Raw genomic sequence first — 15,788 nt, forward strand, 5'->3', positions numbered from 1 at the left:
GTTATTATTACAAGGAGAGCCTCACACAGGTATGTTATTATTACAAGGAGAGCCTCACACAGGTACGTTATTATTACAAGGAGAGCCTCACACAGGTACCTCATTATCACAGGGAGTGCCTCACGGGTATATTCTTAACGCAGGGAGAGCGCGACGGGTAAGTGATCACAGCAAGAGCCTAGGGGGTGTGTGATCACAGGGAGAGCGTAGCGGGTACGTGATCACAGGGAGAGCCTGGCGGGTACGTGATCACAGAGTGAGCCTGGCGGGTACGTGATCACAGGGAGAGCCTGGCGGGTACGTGATCAATGAGAAAGTAGAGGGGCGTGCATTACAGGCATATTACCTTTTTCAAATATGTTGGACTTGGCCAAACAATGCACTTAGAACATCCCTATAGGATATCTAAGAGCTCACCATATAGCGCAGGTATTATATCTCTATAGAATGTATATAGGACAGTGGCATACAGCAGAAATATCGAATGGCCATAGATTATATATGACTGGGCAATATAATGTGGATGATGTGCAAACAGGCCAGGTAGCATAGGTACTGTCTCATATGTAAGTCTGGGCAGTACAGCTCAGTGGATCTATCTCTAGAATATATTGACTGGACCATTACAGTGCAGATACTGTATCTTGATAAAGAATATATGGGATTTGTCCATAGAACATAGGTGATGTATTCTTATCGGATGTATAGGACTGGGCCTTAAACTACACATAATGTGTCTAAAGGAGATGTAGGACTGGTGCAAAGATCACAGGTGGTGTGTATCTTAGATATATAGGGTTGAGCTGTAGAGTACACGATGTATCGATTGGATATGTAGAGTCGGCCATATAGCATTGGATGCATTATGTATTTACAGGATATATGTACATTGATCCTTAAGGATTGTGGTGTATCTGTATAGGATATATGGACTTGGCCACGAAGCAGAGGTGATATATCTCTGCTGAATGTATAAAATTTGGCCTGAAAGCATTCAACATAACCACGTAAGAACCAGGAGCAGGAGTAGACCATCTGGCCCTTCGAGCCTGCTCCGCCATTTAATAAGTTCATGGCTGATCTTTTCATGGCCTGAGTTCTACTTACCCACCCTCTCACCATAACCCTTAATTCCTTTACTATTTAAAAAATCATCTATCTTAGCCTTAAAAACATTCAATGAGGAAGCCTCAATTACTTCACTGGGCAGGAAATTCCACAGATTCACAACCCTTTGGGTGAAGAAGTCTTCTCAGTTCAGTCTTAAATCTGCTCCCCCTAATTTTGAGGCTATGCCTTCTTGTTCTAGTTTCACCCGCCAGTGGAAACAACCTCCCTGCTTCTCTCCTATCTATTCCCTTCATAATTTTATGTTTCCATAAGATCCCCCCCCATTCAATGAATATAATCCCAGTCTATTCAGCTTCTCCTCATAAACCAACCCTCTTAACTCTGAAATCAACCTAGTGAATCTCCTCTGCATCCCCTCTAGTGCCAATACATCCTTTCTTAAGTAAGGAGACCAAACTGTACACAGTACTCCAGGTGTGACCTCACCTGCACCCTATACAGCTGCAGCATAACCTCCCTGTTTTTAAATGCAATCCCTCTGGCAATGAAGGACAAAATTCCATTTGCCTTCTTAATTACCTGCTGCACCTACAAACCAACCCTTCTGTAATTCATGCACAAGGACACCCAGGTCCCTCAACACAGTAGCAAGCTGCAATTTTTTTGCGGGTCAAGTAGTAGTCCCTTTTACTATTATTCCTACCAAAATGGATGACTTCACATTTATCAACATTGTACTCCATCTGCCAAACCTTTGCCAACTCACTTAAACTATCTATATCCCTCTACAAACTTTCAGAGTCCTTTGCACACTTTGCCCTACACTCACCTTAGTGTCATCCACAAACTTTGACACACCACACATGAACCCAACTCCAAATCGTTTATGTAAATTGTAAACAATTGCAGTCCCAACACTGATCCCTGAGGCACACCACTAGTCACTGTTCGCCAACCAGAAAAACACTCATTCATCTCCACTCTTTGCTTCCTGTTACTTAACCAATCCTCTATCCATGCCAATACATTGTCAGTAGCGGCGTGCAACTTTATCTTATGCAGAAGCCTTTTGTGCAGCACCTTGTCAAATGCCTTTTGGAAATCCAGATTCACAACATCTACTGGGTCCGCACTGTCCACTGGATTTATATTGTCTTCATAAAATTTGAGTAAATTAGTCAAGCATGACTTGTCTTTCATGAACCCATGCTGCGTCTGCCCATTGGGACAATTTCTATCTAGATGTCTTGCTATTTTTTCCTTGATGATAGATTCAAGCATTGTATCTACTACAGAAGTTAAGCTAACTGGCCTATAATTCCCTATCTTTTTCGACCTCCTTGTTTGAACACTGGCATCACATCAGCTGTTTTTCAGTCTTCTGAAACTGCCCCAGGGTCCATCAAATTTTGGAAAATTACCAAGAGTACATTTGCTATTACTCCCACCATCTCTTTTAGTTCCCTGGGATGCATTCCATCAGAGCCAGGAGACTTGTCTACCTTTAGCTCCATTAGCGTGCCCAACACCACCACCTTCATGATAATGGTCGTGTGTAGGTCCTCACCCCTACCTTAGTCTCTTTGTCATTGATTACTGGCAAGTTATTCGTGTCCTCCACTGTGAAGACTGACTCAAAATACCTGTTCAATGCCTCAGCTATTCCCTCATTTCCCGTTATTAAATCCTTCTTCTCATCCTCTAAAGGACCAGTGTTTACCTTAGCCACTCTTTTTCGTTTTACATATTTATTGAAACTTTTGCCAACAGTCTTCAAATTCTGAGGTAGTTTAGTCTCAGACATCCATGGCTGATTACCCTTTTTTCTACAGTCCTTCCTCTTCACTGGTATATACTTTTGCTAAGCACTTCGAAAAATTGTTTTGAAAGTCCTCCACTGCTCTTCAAGTGTACCACTATAAAGTCTTTACTTCCAGTCTGCTTTATCCAGCTCCTCCTTCATTTTATTGGAGTCTCCTCTGTTTAAGCACAGGACCCTGGTGCTGGATTTTATCTTCTCCATCTGTATTCTAAATTCAACCAAACTGTGATTGCTCCTTCCAAGTGAATCTCTAACTATGAGATCATTAATTATCCCTGTCTCATTACACAGGACCAAATCTAGGAAAAGCTTCCTTCCTCCTCAGTTCCATTACATACTGTTCGAGAAAACTATCGCGGATACATTCAATGATCTCCTCCTCAAGGCTGCATTGACTGACCTGGTTCGACGAATCGACATGTAGATTAAAATTTCCAACAATAATTGCCGTACCATTTTTACAGGCATTAGCTATTTCTTTGTTTATTGCCAGTCCCAATGTGATGTTATTTGGTGGCCTATAGACTATGCTTATCTGTGACTTTTTCTTCTTAAAATTTCTAATTTCCACCCAAATGGATTCAACCTTATTCTCCATAGAATCTGTATCATCTCTCTCTACTGCTCTGATGTCATCCTTAAATATCAGAGCTACACCACCTCCCTTACCTTCCTGTCTGTCCTTCCGAATAGTCAGACACTCCTGGATGTTTAATTCCCAGTTGTGACCGTCCTGCAACCATGTCTCCATAATGGCTACTATTCGCAATGATTTGTGCTGTTAACTCATCTACCTTGTTTTGAATGCTGTGAGCATTTAGGTAAAGTGCCTTTATACTAGTTTTTAAACCTTCTTTTTGAATTTGAACATCTCCATTAATAATATCTCCTGAGTTTTCCTTCCTTCTAACTTCTTTCATAGTCTTCGCTGTAGTTAAACTCTCCTGCATAAATGTTAACCTGCTGTTTCCTTTTCTATTTACCATTATACTTCCTGTCATTTTCCACTTCCCTTCCCCCCCCATTTCACTAGTTTGACGTCCTAGAGACCACCCTGTTTATCCTTTTCACTAGAACACTGATTCCAGATTGGTTCAGGTGAAGACTGTCCCATCGGTACAGATCCCTCCTGTTCCAAAACTATGCCAAAGCCCCATGAAATGGAACCCCTCTTTCCCATTACCACTCCTTTAGCTATGTATTTACTTCCTTAATTTTCTTATCCCTATGCCAATTTGCACGTGGCTCGGGTAGTAATCCGGAGATTATTACCCTTGAGGACCTGTTACTTACTTTTGTTCCTAGTGCTTGATAATCCCCAAACAGGTCCTCCTTCCTAGCTTTGCTTATGTTGTTTGTCCCAACATGGACCACAACAACTGGATCCTTGCCCTCCCGTTCCTTTCAAGCCGGTCAGAGATGTTCCTCACCCTGGCACCAGGCAGGCAACGCACCATGTGGGACTTTCAGTCCTGCTTGCAAAGGATGCTATCAATCCCCCTAATTACAGAATCCCCTAGGTAAGTTAGATTTATACTAACCACGCTCTGGGTGCTCCCTCCAACTCCGCTCCCTGAAAACAAGGCTGCGAATCCCCGAGATAAGTTAGATTTATATTACTGTGCTGTGGGTGCTCCTCCCTCTGACTCCGCTCCCTCGAAACAAGGTGGATGGGGGCTCAGTTGATACTTCAAGAGTGAATTTGATTATCCTCTGGAAAGGAAGAATGTACAAGGTTACCAGGAGAAAACTGAAGGGTTGGCAGGAGATGAGATGTTAATTTTGAGAGCCAGTGCAGACATGACTGGCTGAATGGCATCCTTCTGCCCTGACAGAGGTATGTGATAGGACTGAACTGGCATTTACCAGGCCATAGAAAATTGTAGTTAATGTGGCTGAACTGCTTTATAACGAGTAACCTAATCTGGTCACCACAGAGTGTATCATGGCATGCATGGAGCAGGACTGGGCTGTTATGGGTATAGTCACTCAATACAGTATCCTGGTCGTGGGTGATAACTGATTCCAGATGAGCTGAATGTTACTGCTGCATGTGAGACAGAAACTTGGAATTTGAAATGTGACCCCAGCATTTGTAATTGCAAAAGTTGAAAGTGTAATATTTGGGGTTGGGAACTACTTAAAATAGGCAGTCAACTATTGATAAGTACTTTGAAGATAGTTTATTAAGAAGCAGCAGTTTAGATTGGATGTGTACAACCTGTGATGGCTGAGGTGTGGTCATGGACACCAGAGGATGATCAAATCATTGTACAGTTTATGTCCTACTCGAAGCTGTTCCTTGGGCCTCCTCTATCTGCTCTGGCCTATCTCCTGATGAGCACTACTTTCCAAAGAGAGAGCCCTGCCCTTTGACGAGGGCTTATAAACATAATAAAATTCACCGAGTTGGTAGTTTATACTATCAGTCATCTTTTTGAATTCAGCGCAGGTCGCAAAATGTCAGGATGGTCACCTCGGTCCTCCAGCATGAGCTCAGCTTCTCAGGTTGTACTGTTCACCTGGCACTTTCTAAAACCAGCTGAAAAAGTACACAGGACACAAGACACAATCAGACCAACTTTGGAATATCTGAACTGAGAGGAGACTGACAGTTCCAGGGAGCGAAAGAAGATTGTTTCTCTGCTGAGGTGGCCTTACACTTTTGCAGATTGATTCTGAATTATTTTTAGTTTTCATGGAATGTAGCATCACTGGCTGGGTCAGTATTTCTTCTGCAACACAAACAAAAACAGAAATTGCTAGAAGAGCTCAGCAGGTCTGTCAGCAATTGTGAGAGAAATCAGAGTTAACTGGACCGGAAACATTAACTCTGATTTCTCTTCATGGATGCTGCCACACCTGCTGAGCTTTTCCAGCAATTTCTGTTTTTGTTTCTGATTTCCAGCCACTGCAGTTTTTTTTGGTTTTTGTTTGTTTCTCCCCCAACCCTAATTGACTTTAAATTGAGCTGCTTGCCAGATTATTTCAGAGGGCAGCTAAGAGTCAACCAGGTTACATGTGACTCCAGAGCCACAGCATGCCAGAGTGTAGAAGGACAGGAGATCCCCTAAAGGGACCCCGGATGTGTTTTACAACAATCGACTGTGGTCGCTGTGAGAGTAGCTTTTTAGGTGTTTTCTTTTACAAAATTCAGAATTCGCCATCTGCCACGGTGGCATTCAAGCCCATGTCCTCGTAGCCTGGCACTGTGGATTAGTGACATTACCACTGCACCACTGCCTTCCCCAGATGAATATTTCCATAATTATTCAAAAATGTAATGTTGAATGGAGTTCCAGTCATTTACTGGGACATATGTGTGTGTCTGTGACAATGTCAATCTGTGGGGAATATGGTCATTAAGTCGGGGAGGTGCTGGTCACTGGGCAAGACATCCCAAGGCTTTGGCCTGCAGGATCTAGAGCCCTTCATAGCAGCTGGTGGAATTTAAAGTCCATTCATGAAAATTACGGAATTTCAGGTGACTTTAGTGAAGCAGATGTGTTTTTACAAATGTCCAACAAGGAATGAAATCTAAAACAGTAATTGCTGGAAAAGCTCAGCATCCATGAAGAGAAATCAGAATTAATGTTTCGGGACCGGCGACCCTTCCTTAGAACTGCTGTCAGACCTGCTAAGATTTTCCAGCAATTTTGTGTTTGTTTCTGATTTACACCTCCCGCAGTTCTCTCGGTTTTTAAGGAATGAAATCTTCTGTCCTTACCCAGTCTGTAATATTCATGTAATACAGACCACTGGCATTTTCTGTGTCCACACTTAATTACCCTCTGAATTAGCCGAGCAAACTACTCAATTCAAGGGCAATTAGGGATACACAACTATTGCCAGGCTTGTCAGTGACATCCTCAATCAATGCAAAAATAAAATAAATTGATGAATGTCCTCAATTTCAGGGAAGTGTCAGATGCAGTGACAGAAGGATGAGGAACAGAGGTGAACACCTGGGAGATCCTCGACTGAAGCACAGAGTTAAACAGGTACGTGGAGAGAACGGGGAGACCGACAGCCTGGGAGGACCGAGCCTGTGGCTCTCGAGTAGGTTGGCTCAGGTCAAGGATTGAGCATTGAGGGGCAACTGGATCAAAGGTCAAGGAAGCAGGGACAGAGGCTGGGCTGAAGGAGCTGGGTTGGTGGGGGGAGCAGGCTGAGTCATGGGTGATGAGGATTTTATCAGTATTAATAACTTAATATTCCCTCTTTCTGTCTTTCCCACTCCCTACCCCTTTTTTGGTTCTCTCCCACCCTCCCTGCCACAGTATCTTCGAAATAGCAGGGATGAGTATGTGGATATTGGAATTCTGGCTGCAGATCTCCAGCGGTTGTATAGGTGAGACCTGCCTCCATCAGATCACCCTGAATTTAAGACCATAAGACATAGGAGCAGAAAATAAGCTATTTGGCCCATCGAGTCTGCTCAGCCATTCAATTATGGCTGATAAGTTCCTCAACCCCATTCTCCTGCTTTCTCCCCGTAACCCTTGATCCCCTTGATAATCAAGAACCTATCTATCTCAGTCTTAAATGTACTCAATGACTTCAATTTCACTGGAAGCTGTTTTCTCTGATGTGGCTGTGGAGATTCTGAATAAGCGAGTCTCTTTCTCTGGGAAGAGGAAGCTTGGTCCAGATGTTGGTGCTGGTGCTTCTTGCATCCTGCCTTCCACTTTGATTTTCAGACGTGTTGGTGGCCAAGTGACAGAGATACTGTGCAGTTCTTGGTTGGTTTTGTGTCGTTCAGGATCACCCTTTCACCTGTACCATTGGTGCTTTTTATTCTCCCTCCCTGTTGCCCTTTCACTCAGATGGCTCTGAATCTTTTTGCCTTTTCCAGAGACACTCAATCACTGAGTTTCTCACGATTAAGTTGCATTTATTTTACCATATTACGTGATCTCTGGATAGTGGAGTAAAGTGAAATAGAGGCTGACTGTGGTGAATGGCAGAACAGGCCAAAGCATTGAATGATATTCCCCAGTCTTATTCCTTTTGGTTTTCCTCTACCCCCTAAGCTATTGCTGAGATATAATGTCAGTGCTGAGCTATTTCTGTCTGTTATTTGACCTTTTGCTTCTAAAGTGAGAATTTGGACAATGTAAACACTTCTTTCCTCCCACTTCTCCACTGCCCCCCAATTTCTTCCTACCCCCCCCAATAGCTCAGATTATGGTCGCAGGAAGAGGAACGCCTTCAGGATCCAGGTGGATAAAGGTGAGTGATTTGTCCTTTTGAAGGATTAAGAGAGACCTTGCTGTTTGACAGGGCACATTGGAACCACTTGGGAACAGCGAGATCTTTAGGGCAGGATACTGCTGAGTCCCTCTGGGTCTGTTTAAATTGGTCAGTTGCCCAATGGTGCTGATGCCATCCCTCACGCCCTTCTCCAATAGGGTCCCTGGATGGAGAACAGGAACATGAATCCATGTGTTGTTAAATTGCTCTGGTTGGATTACTTGAGGATTGATTGGAGGACAGAGGGCAATTGGCTCAGTCTGTGAGATACACACAAATATTTATGATTTGTGAAAATTGGAAAATCATTTCGATATTACTGGGTTAAAGAGGGATGTATCATGTGATTTTTTTTGGAAAATGTAATGGAGACTGGAGGGTAGTGAATGTTGTGCCCTTATTGAAGAAGGGCCGTAAAGAAAATCCTGGGAACTATAGACCAGTAAGCCTTACATCTGTGATGGGTAAGTTACTTGAGAAGATTCTGAGGGATAAGATATACATGCATTTGGAAAGACAAGGTTTGATTAGGAGTAATCAGTGTGGCTTTGTGTGTGGGAGATCATGCCTCACAAATTTTTTAGAGTTCTTTGACTTGACCAGGAAGGTTGATGAGGGCAGGGCGATAGACGTAATCTATATGGATTTCAGTAAATCCTTTGATAAGGTTCCACATGGTAGGCTGTTCTAGAAGGTTAGAGCACATGGAATCCAGGGAGAGCTGGCAAATTGGATACACAATTGGCTTGATGGTAGGAAGCAGAGGCTAATAGTGGAAAAATGCTTGTCGGAGTTGGGGCTTGTGATTTGTGGTGTGCCTCGGGGTTGGTGCTGGGCCCATTGCTGTTTGTTTTCTATATCAAAGATTTGGATGAAAATGTACAAGCTATTGTACACATAAGCTTGCAGATGACACTAGAATAGGCGGTATCGTGGACAGTGAGGAAGGTTATCAGAAATTGCAGCAGGATCTTGATCAGAGTATAGAAGTTGGGAAGGTATGTTGCAGTTGTGCAGATGTTAGTGAGGTCACACTTGCAGTATTGTGTTCAGTTTTGGTCACCTTGCCATAGGAAGGATGTTATTAAACTGGAAGGAGGGCAGAAGAAAGTTACAAGGTTTTTGCCAGGACTCAAGGGACTGAGTTATAGGGAGAGGTTGGACAATCTAGGACTTTTGTCTTTAGAGCGTAGGAGCCTGAGGGGTGTTCTTATAGAAGTGTATAAGATCACGAGAGGCATGGATAGGATTAATGCACACGGTCTTTTTCCCAGGATTGGGGAATCGAGGACTAGAGGGCATCAGTTCAAAGTAAGAGGGAAAAGTATAAATGGAAACCCGAGGGGCAACTTTTTTACACAGAGGGTGGTACGCATGTGGAATGAACTGCCAGCGGAAAGGGTTGAGGCGGGTACATTGATAACATTTAAAAGGCATTTGGACGAATACATAGAAAGGAAAGATTTAGAAGGATATGGGCCAAGTGCAGGGAAATGGGGTTAGCGTGGATGGATATTTTGGTTGGCGTGGACCAGTTTGGGCCAGAGGGCCTGTCTCTGTGTTGTAGGACTCTATGACTCAAAAGAGCACTGATTTATTTACTGTTTACTAGAAAAGCAAACAAGTTTTGGAGAAGGGAATAAAGCAACCTTTTTAACAGAAGATAAGATTGCTTTAATGGCCTTAATGCCTTGACAAACAAATCTGAAGAGCAATAAGAACATAATGTAAGAACAGGGAGTAGGTCATTTAGCCCCTTGGGCCTTCTCTGTCATTTAACACAATCATGCTGATCTCATCTTGGCCTCAACTCCTTTTTCCTGTCCACTGCCCACAACCCTTTAACCTGTTACTAATTAAAAACCTGAGTATATCCTGCTCAAATTTATTCGGTGTCTCACACCGTGCTCTGTGATTGTAATTTCCATTGGCAGTTGAAAGAAAACTGAAAGGAGGGAAAACATCTCTCTCTATTTCAGAAAATAAAAGATGACCCTTAAAAGAAAACCAGCTAAATATTTCAGTGAAGTATTTTCTGGGAATCAGAGAAAGTTATAGAAATCGCTACCTCTGTTAATTCAGTCCAGGGTCCTGGGTCTAACCGATCTTCTGGCCAAATTGAGGTGTTTCCATTGTTCTGCAGCTGACAGCAATGTGATCTTGTTGACAGGAAACTGAAGGATCTGAGAGAAGTTAGCTATGTCTACTTTTTTTTAGTTTGGATTGGTGATCCACAGGGTTTCTATTTCCTGATTTTTCCAGCCTGTAATGTGTCTTCATAACTATGTCCAGTCCTGCCTGTGTATGATTGTTGTGTGTTTATGTGAGAGATTAAAGGAATGTCGTTTAAATCTGAGTAGTACCTTAATTAGTAGCCCATTTTGTCAATTGATTACAGACTACATTTGTTCTGAATAAACAAGTTAATTTTGAATTCATTGAGGTAATCTGGTGAAAGTTTCAGAGTTCGAAATGCAGGTCTCTTCAAGCGTCAACTAGAACAGCTCCAGAGTTAATTTGAGAGCTGGGTGATGGTCAATGGATTTTGTCTGAATTCTTCCCCAGTCAGGAATTGGCTTCTCGACAGGGAGAGGGTCCAAGATGGAAGGTGGAAACTGGTGTTGGTGCTAAAGTATAGATTGACAATAAAACCCTTGTAAAGCTCTGAAAGCCTTTTGTTGCAAAATTCAACATTTGGGCATTGATTTGTGAAAAGATAACTGTAATAAATTAGTTGTTGATTCAATGAAATATTTACACTTTGTATTCCTCCTGTCAGAGTCATAACAAAAGTTAGGGGTCTACGTTTGGGATTGTATTGACATGGCTAAAAGGAGATTGGATGTAAAGTTGATGAAGACTTTTCAAAAGAAGGCATCAACAGTCCCCAGCCTGACACAAACAACACGAAGGAAATGCAAATAAATCCCTTCTTTGTATATTTGTGAGGTGTAAATATTTATTGCATAGCTTCATAAGGGCATAGTACAGTTTGGTCAAACATTCCATATGTGTCTGGTGGAAAAACCTGACGGTACAAAGGCAGCTTTAACACCCACACTGATTGCTGAAGAATCGTTTTATACGGTATTAGTAGATTATTGTAGGACCATTACAGGAAATGAGAGCAGGATACCAGTATTTTTTACAGTTATGGAAATGATAAACCGATTTCCAAAAGCTATTCCTTTCAGTACAGTTAAAGCTGTAGTAGTGGAAAAATTAACTCCATTTTTTTTTTACTTGTTATAAACTGCCACAAAAAAACACAATCGGACCAAGATTTCAACTTTGCCTAAAGTTCTTCAAGACATTGTAATTAAGTTGGGTTAAAACAGTTGAAGTCTATATTGTATCATCCATAACCACAGGGAGTTTAGAGAGACACCATCAGACTCCGTCAACAATGATGAAAGCATATTGTCATGAATATCCTCGGGATGAGGATAAAGGGTTGGATTTCCTGTTATGAGAGATTCCCCAAAAGAATCTACCGAATTTAGTTCATTTGAATTAATCTACGGCCATGAGAATTGATTAAGGATGTTTTTAAGACAGAAGGGCAAAACCTAATTGTAGAATTACATGTCCATATTTCTAGAGAGACAGAAGGAGCATTTTAAAACGTCTGGCAACTATTAAAGCATGTGTTGAATTCCCTTTTAGGAGATTCCTTCCGTCACTACAGAGTTCTAGGGGATGAGGGGTCGACTGAGTGATAGGTTAATGAGAGAGATCAAGGTAAATCTTACCCTGTGGGCCCATCCGTCTCACATCACCGTCACAGAGGCGATCACTTATTCAGTCCGTCTAGAAGTTCCGTATATGTTGGAACCCCACCGCTGCCACCAAATGTTGAGTTCCCTTTTAGGAGATTCCTTTGCACTTGATACAAACGCAATACGCCAACTTCTGTGAAAAGCCACAGTTTATTTAAGCAAGTACAAATTTTGGAGGATCACTTAACAGTCTTCGCAGGGCTTGCGGAGCCGTGTCAAGCGATGCTCTCTGTAAGGGAACCGTCCTCCCTTTATATAGGTTTTTACAGCACAGTCAGACATGCATACAAGATACAATTATTTTCTCTCCCATAATCACGTAACTTAATCATCTAACAGTAAAACAAAGGTTAGCTGCCCAAAAACAATGTGTAAGACGAGGTAGTTCCTTATCCTTTTAGCATTTACAGAGAGCAGAGTATAATTAGATTATCACCTTTTGTCTGCGAGATCTTTTTAGCCTTAGTTCAACATTTACAGAGAGCAGAGTATAATTAGATTACCCCGTTTTGTCTGCGAGACAGGGGCGCCCACCAAGCACCTAATTTCTTATATGTCAGCAGAACAGATATTAACCCTTTAACATTTCACATGGGTACATAAACATGCTGCGTTCCATCAGAAAGTGCCTTGCCTAAAAATTATCATTGTTAAATTAACTTAAACCTGTAGTTTGGCGCTACCTTGCAATCCTAGCCAATGGCTGTGTGTTTCACTGACATGTCCTCACTTGTTTCTGCAGTGTTTCAATCCATCAGGAATGAAATGTCAGATTTGGAGGAGGAACATCTGGTCAAACGGGCTAGACAGAACCGTACAGAGGATGGGTAAGGTATCTGGGCCTGTCAAGGACCTTGAGGATTCATACTGGAATACCACGGGTCGGGGACAGGGTAGAGGGAGCTTGACTCCGTATCGAATCCTATGCTGTCCTGTCCTGGGAGTGTTTGATAGGGCCAGTGTCGGGGAACTTTGCTTTTAGTTTAAAAGAATAGGGGGAACTTGCCTATGTGCTGTTCTTGTCCATTTATTGCTATTGAATCCATGGCAACTTGTATTTTTCAGGAGGGGCATGACCTCTGATTCGTCTGACAGTGAGGATTACCCCGAATACCCGGTAGGTTGATTTTGTAAAGGCTTGTTTGAGCTGAGTTGCAGACCAGTGTCTGCATCGAACTTTGCTCAGTGTGACCTGCTTGCCTGAAGGAGAAGTGGGTTCAGGGGCTTGCCGTAGGCTGACGCACCAGTGCTGAGTGGAGACTGTTAACATTGACAAGACTCTGAACTGAAGTCTGATCTGTTTGCTCCAAGGCTTGTTGGAGATTATCTCTCAGTATTCACACAACAGCAATAAATGTTGTGGAAGCTTGCTGTGCACAGCTGACAGCAGTGGCTTGGGGGTTGAGGGGACGCCAGTGGGCTGTGTTGAAAACTGAAGGAGAATCTGTATAACTGTTAGGCTTGGACTGTTCTTGAATTTCTGGATCATTGGTCATTTCCTGGTTGTCAGGTCAGGGTTCACTTTGACCAGGCCCCCCGGGGTCAAGGTTCAGCTTGACCGGATCCCCGCAGTCAGGTTTCAGTTTGACCAGGTCCCCTGGGGTCAGGGTTCAGTTTGACCAGGCACCCCAGGGTCAGGGTTCAGTTTGACCGGGCCCCCCGGGGTCAGGGTTCATTTTGACTGGGCGCCACGGGGTCAGGGTTCATTTTGACCGGGCGCCACGGGGTCAGGGTTCACTTTGACCCCCCCCCAGGGTCAGGGTTCACTTTGACCGGACTCCCGCGGCCAGGGTTCAGTTTGACTGGGTCCCTCGGGGTCAGGGTTCAGTTTGACCGGGTCCCCCAGGGTCAGGGTTCACTTTGACCGGACCCCCGCGGTCAGGGTTCAGTTTGACCAGGCCTCCCCGGGGTCAGGGTTCAGTTTGACCGGGTCCCCCACGGTCAGGGTTCAGTTTGACCGGGTCCCCCACGGTCAGGGTTCAGTTTGATTGGGCCCCCCGGGGTCAGGGTTCAGTTTGACCGGGCCCCCTGTGGTCAGGGTTCAGTTTGACCGGGCCCCCTGTGGTCAGAGTTCACTTTGACCGGGTCCCCGCCGGGGTCAGGGTTCATTTTGACCGGGTCCCCCGGGGTCAGGGTTCACTTTGACCGGACACCTGCAGTCAGGGTTCACTTTGACCGTGTCCCCCGGGGTCAGGGTTCACTTTGACCGTGTCCCCCGGGGTCAGGGTTCAGTTTGACCAGGCGCCCCGGGGTCAGGATTTACTATGACCGGGCCCCTCAAGGTCAGGGTTCACTTTGACCAGTCCCCCCAAGGTCAGGGTTCACTATGACTGTGCCCCTTGGGGTCAGGGTTCACTTTGACCATGTGCCTGTCTCCTCTGAGTGATTAACATCATTATTTTTATTTTCTCCATAGCTGACCAATCACATGAACACGTCACTGCTGAGCCTATACCGGAAAACTAATCCAGACCCTCCGTCTACTCCAGCTGCCAGAAAGGTGCCAGAGGGTGGTAGCACCCATGGGCATGAAGCCCCTGGAACAGTGGGTCAGTCAGGAGAGTCACTGCGAGGTACAGTGTTGTCTGAGGGCGGCTGGTTTATTGACAACACGCCGGGAGTACCCCTTTCCAAGGACCGCCCGGTCGATGTGAAAGAATCAAGACGACAGAATTCTGAGGTAACAGCCAACACTACCCCGTCCCTGTTTTCCCAAAATCTGTGGCTTCGTTTTTTACAAAATGTAACAATTGGGAAGTTAATATCACCTCCTCCCCACCCTGGGGTATAGCCCTTGCTCTCCCCACCCCGGGGTGTGATTCCTGCCTCCCCCATGCCCCACAGTGAAGCTCCTGGAGTGCTGCCTCTGGCTCCTTCCCACCCTGGGGCCCCTAACTCCCTCACCATGGAACTTGCCTCTGCTCCCTGCCCCTCTCAGCCCTGGGCTTGTTGCTTTGCTCCTGGCTGAGTGTTTATTGAGGTCTTGCTGCTGGAAGTAAAGACTGTTTTACTCTGTTCCAGAGGTTAGAAGCTTCACCAGTGGATCGGGCTGAGAGGAAGCGAAGGAGACTGAATAAAAGGAAACAGCAAGATAGAGAAGAGTCAAAGGATGTGGATGCTCAGATAGAGTCATCTGCACTGAACAGAAAAGGTGTGTTACTGACCCTGAAAAGGTTAAATCCTCCCTGGAACTGGGGAAGGAATTGTGTCTGTTGACAGCATTTTTAGTCTTTGCTCCTCAATGACAGCCAGCATCTCTGCCCTTCTCTCTCTCTCTCCTCCCTCTACATGTTCCTCCATAGTCAAATGGCACACCCCCACTCTTCCTCTGCTCATCCTCTTCTGACCTCCACCCTGCCGGCCACCCGTGTGTCAGGAGAAGACTGCTTCACCCCTCTCTCCCACCCCTGGAAACATTCCTCATGGCCGCTCAATAACTAGCCCCCAAAACAACCAGGATAGAACACACACTACCTCCCCAGGCCAAATGTCCCTGAACTCGCCCCAGTCTGATCTCCCCATCACCTTCCATGTGCCAGTATCTGCTCGATTCCTGCACCTCCTTCCTGGCCTGACTTTCCTACTCGATACCACCTCCCCAGCCAGCCCTGACCCTAAACGGGTTGTGATAGTCTGCAGGAGTTTGTGTTAGCCCTGACCCTGACCCTGACCCTCACCCTCACCCTCTGCATCAGGCAGTTGCACTCACTTGTATCTTTCTCTTCTTTTAGCTGTGAAGAAAGGCTTTGAACTGCAACATTCGACCGTGACATTTGAGGATGTTGGTGGCTGTGAAGGAACCTTAAAGGTAAAGAGCAGCCGGCTAGGCTGGCGGTGATGGTCTATATTGCTCTATACCAGCC

The 15,788-nt window shown here is 44.6% G+C and overlaps 1 protein-coding gene across 1 annotated transcript in view; it reads left to right on the forward strand.

The window, feature by feature from the left end:
- Positions 1–15,788, forward strand: part of LOC125483090 (nuclear valosin-containing protein-like) — a 57,516-nt gene that overhangs the window by 213 nt on the left and 41,515 nt on the right. The window contains exons 2-9 of the mRNA XM_048596617.1: positions 6,811–6,894; positions 7,174–7,244; positions 8,073–8,125; positions 12,668–12,752; positions 12,991–13,042; positions 14,342–14,605; positions 14,947–15,076; positions 15,657–15,759. Coding sequence (XP_048452574.1) covers positions 6,838–6,894; positions 7,174–7,244; positions 8,073–8,125; positions 12,668–12,752; positions 12,991–13,042; positions 14,342–14,605; positions 14,947–15,076; positions 15,657–15,759 — 815 coding nt within the window. The 5' untranslated portion in view covers positions 6,811–6,837. The remainder of the gene's footprint in view (positions 1–6,810; positions 6,895–7,173; positions 7,245–8,072; positions 8,126–12,667; positions 12,753–12,990; positions 13,043–14,341; positions 14,606–14,946; positions 15,077–15,656; positions 15,760–15,788) is intronic.

The sequence above is a fragment of the Rhincodon typus genome, chromosome 5 (genome assembly GCF_021869965.1).
Source record: "Rhincodon typus isolate 14 chromosome 5, sRhiTyp1.1, whole genome shotgun sequence".
Classification (NCBI taxonomy): domain Eukaryota; kingdom Metazoa; phylum Chordata; class Chondrichthyes; order Orectolobiformes; family Rhincodontidae; genus Rhincodon; species Rhincodon typus.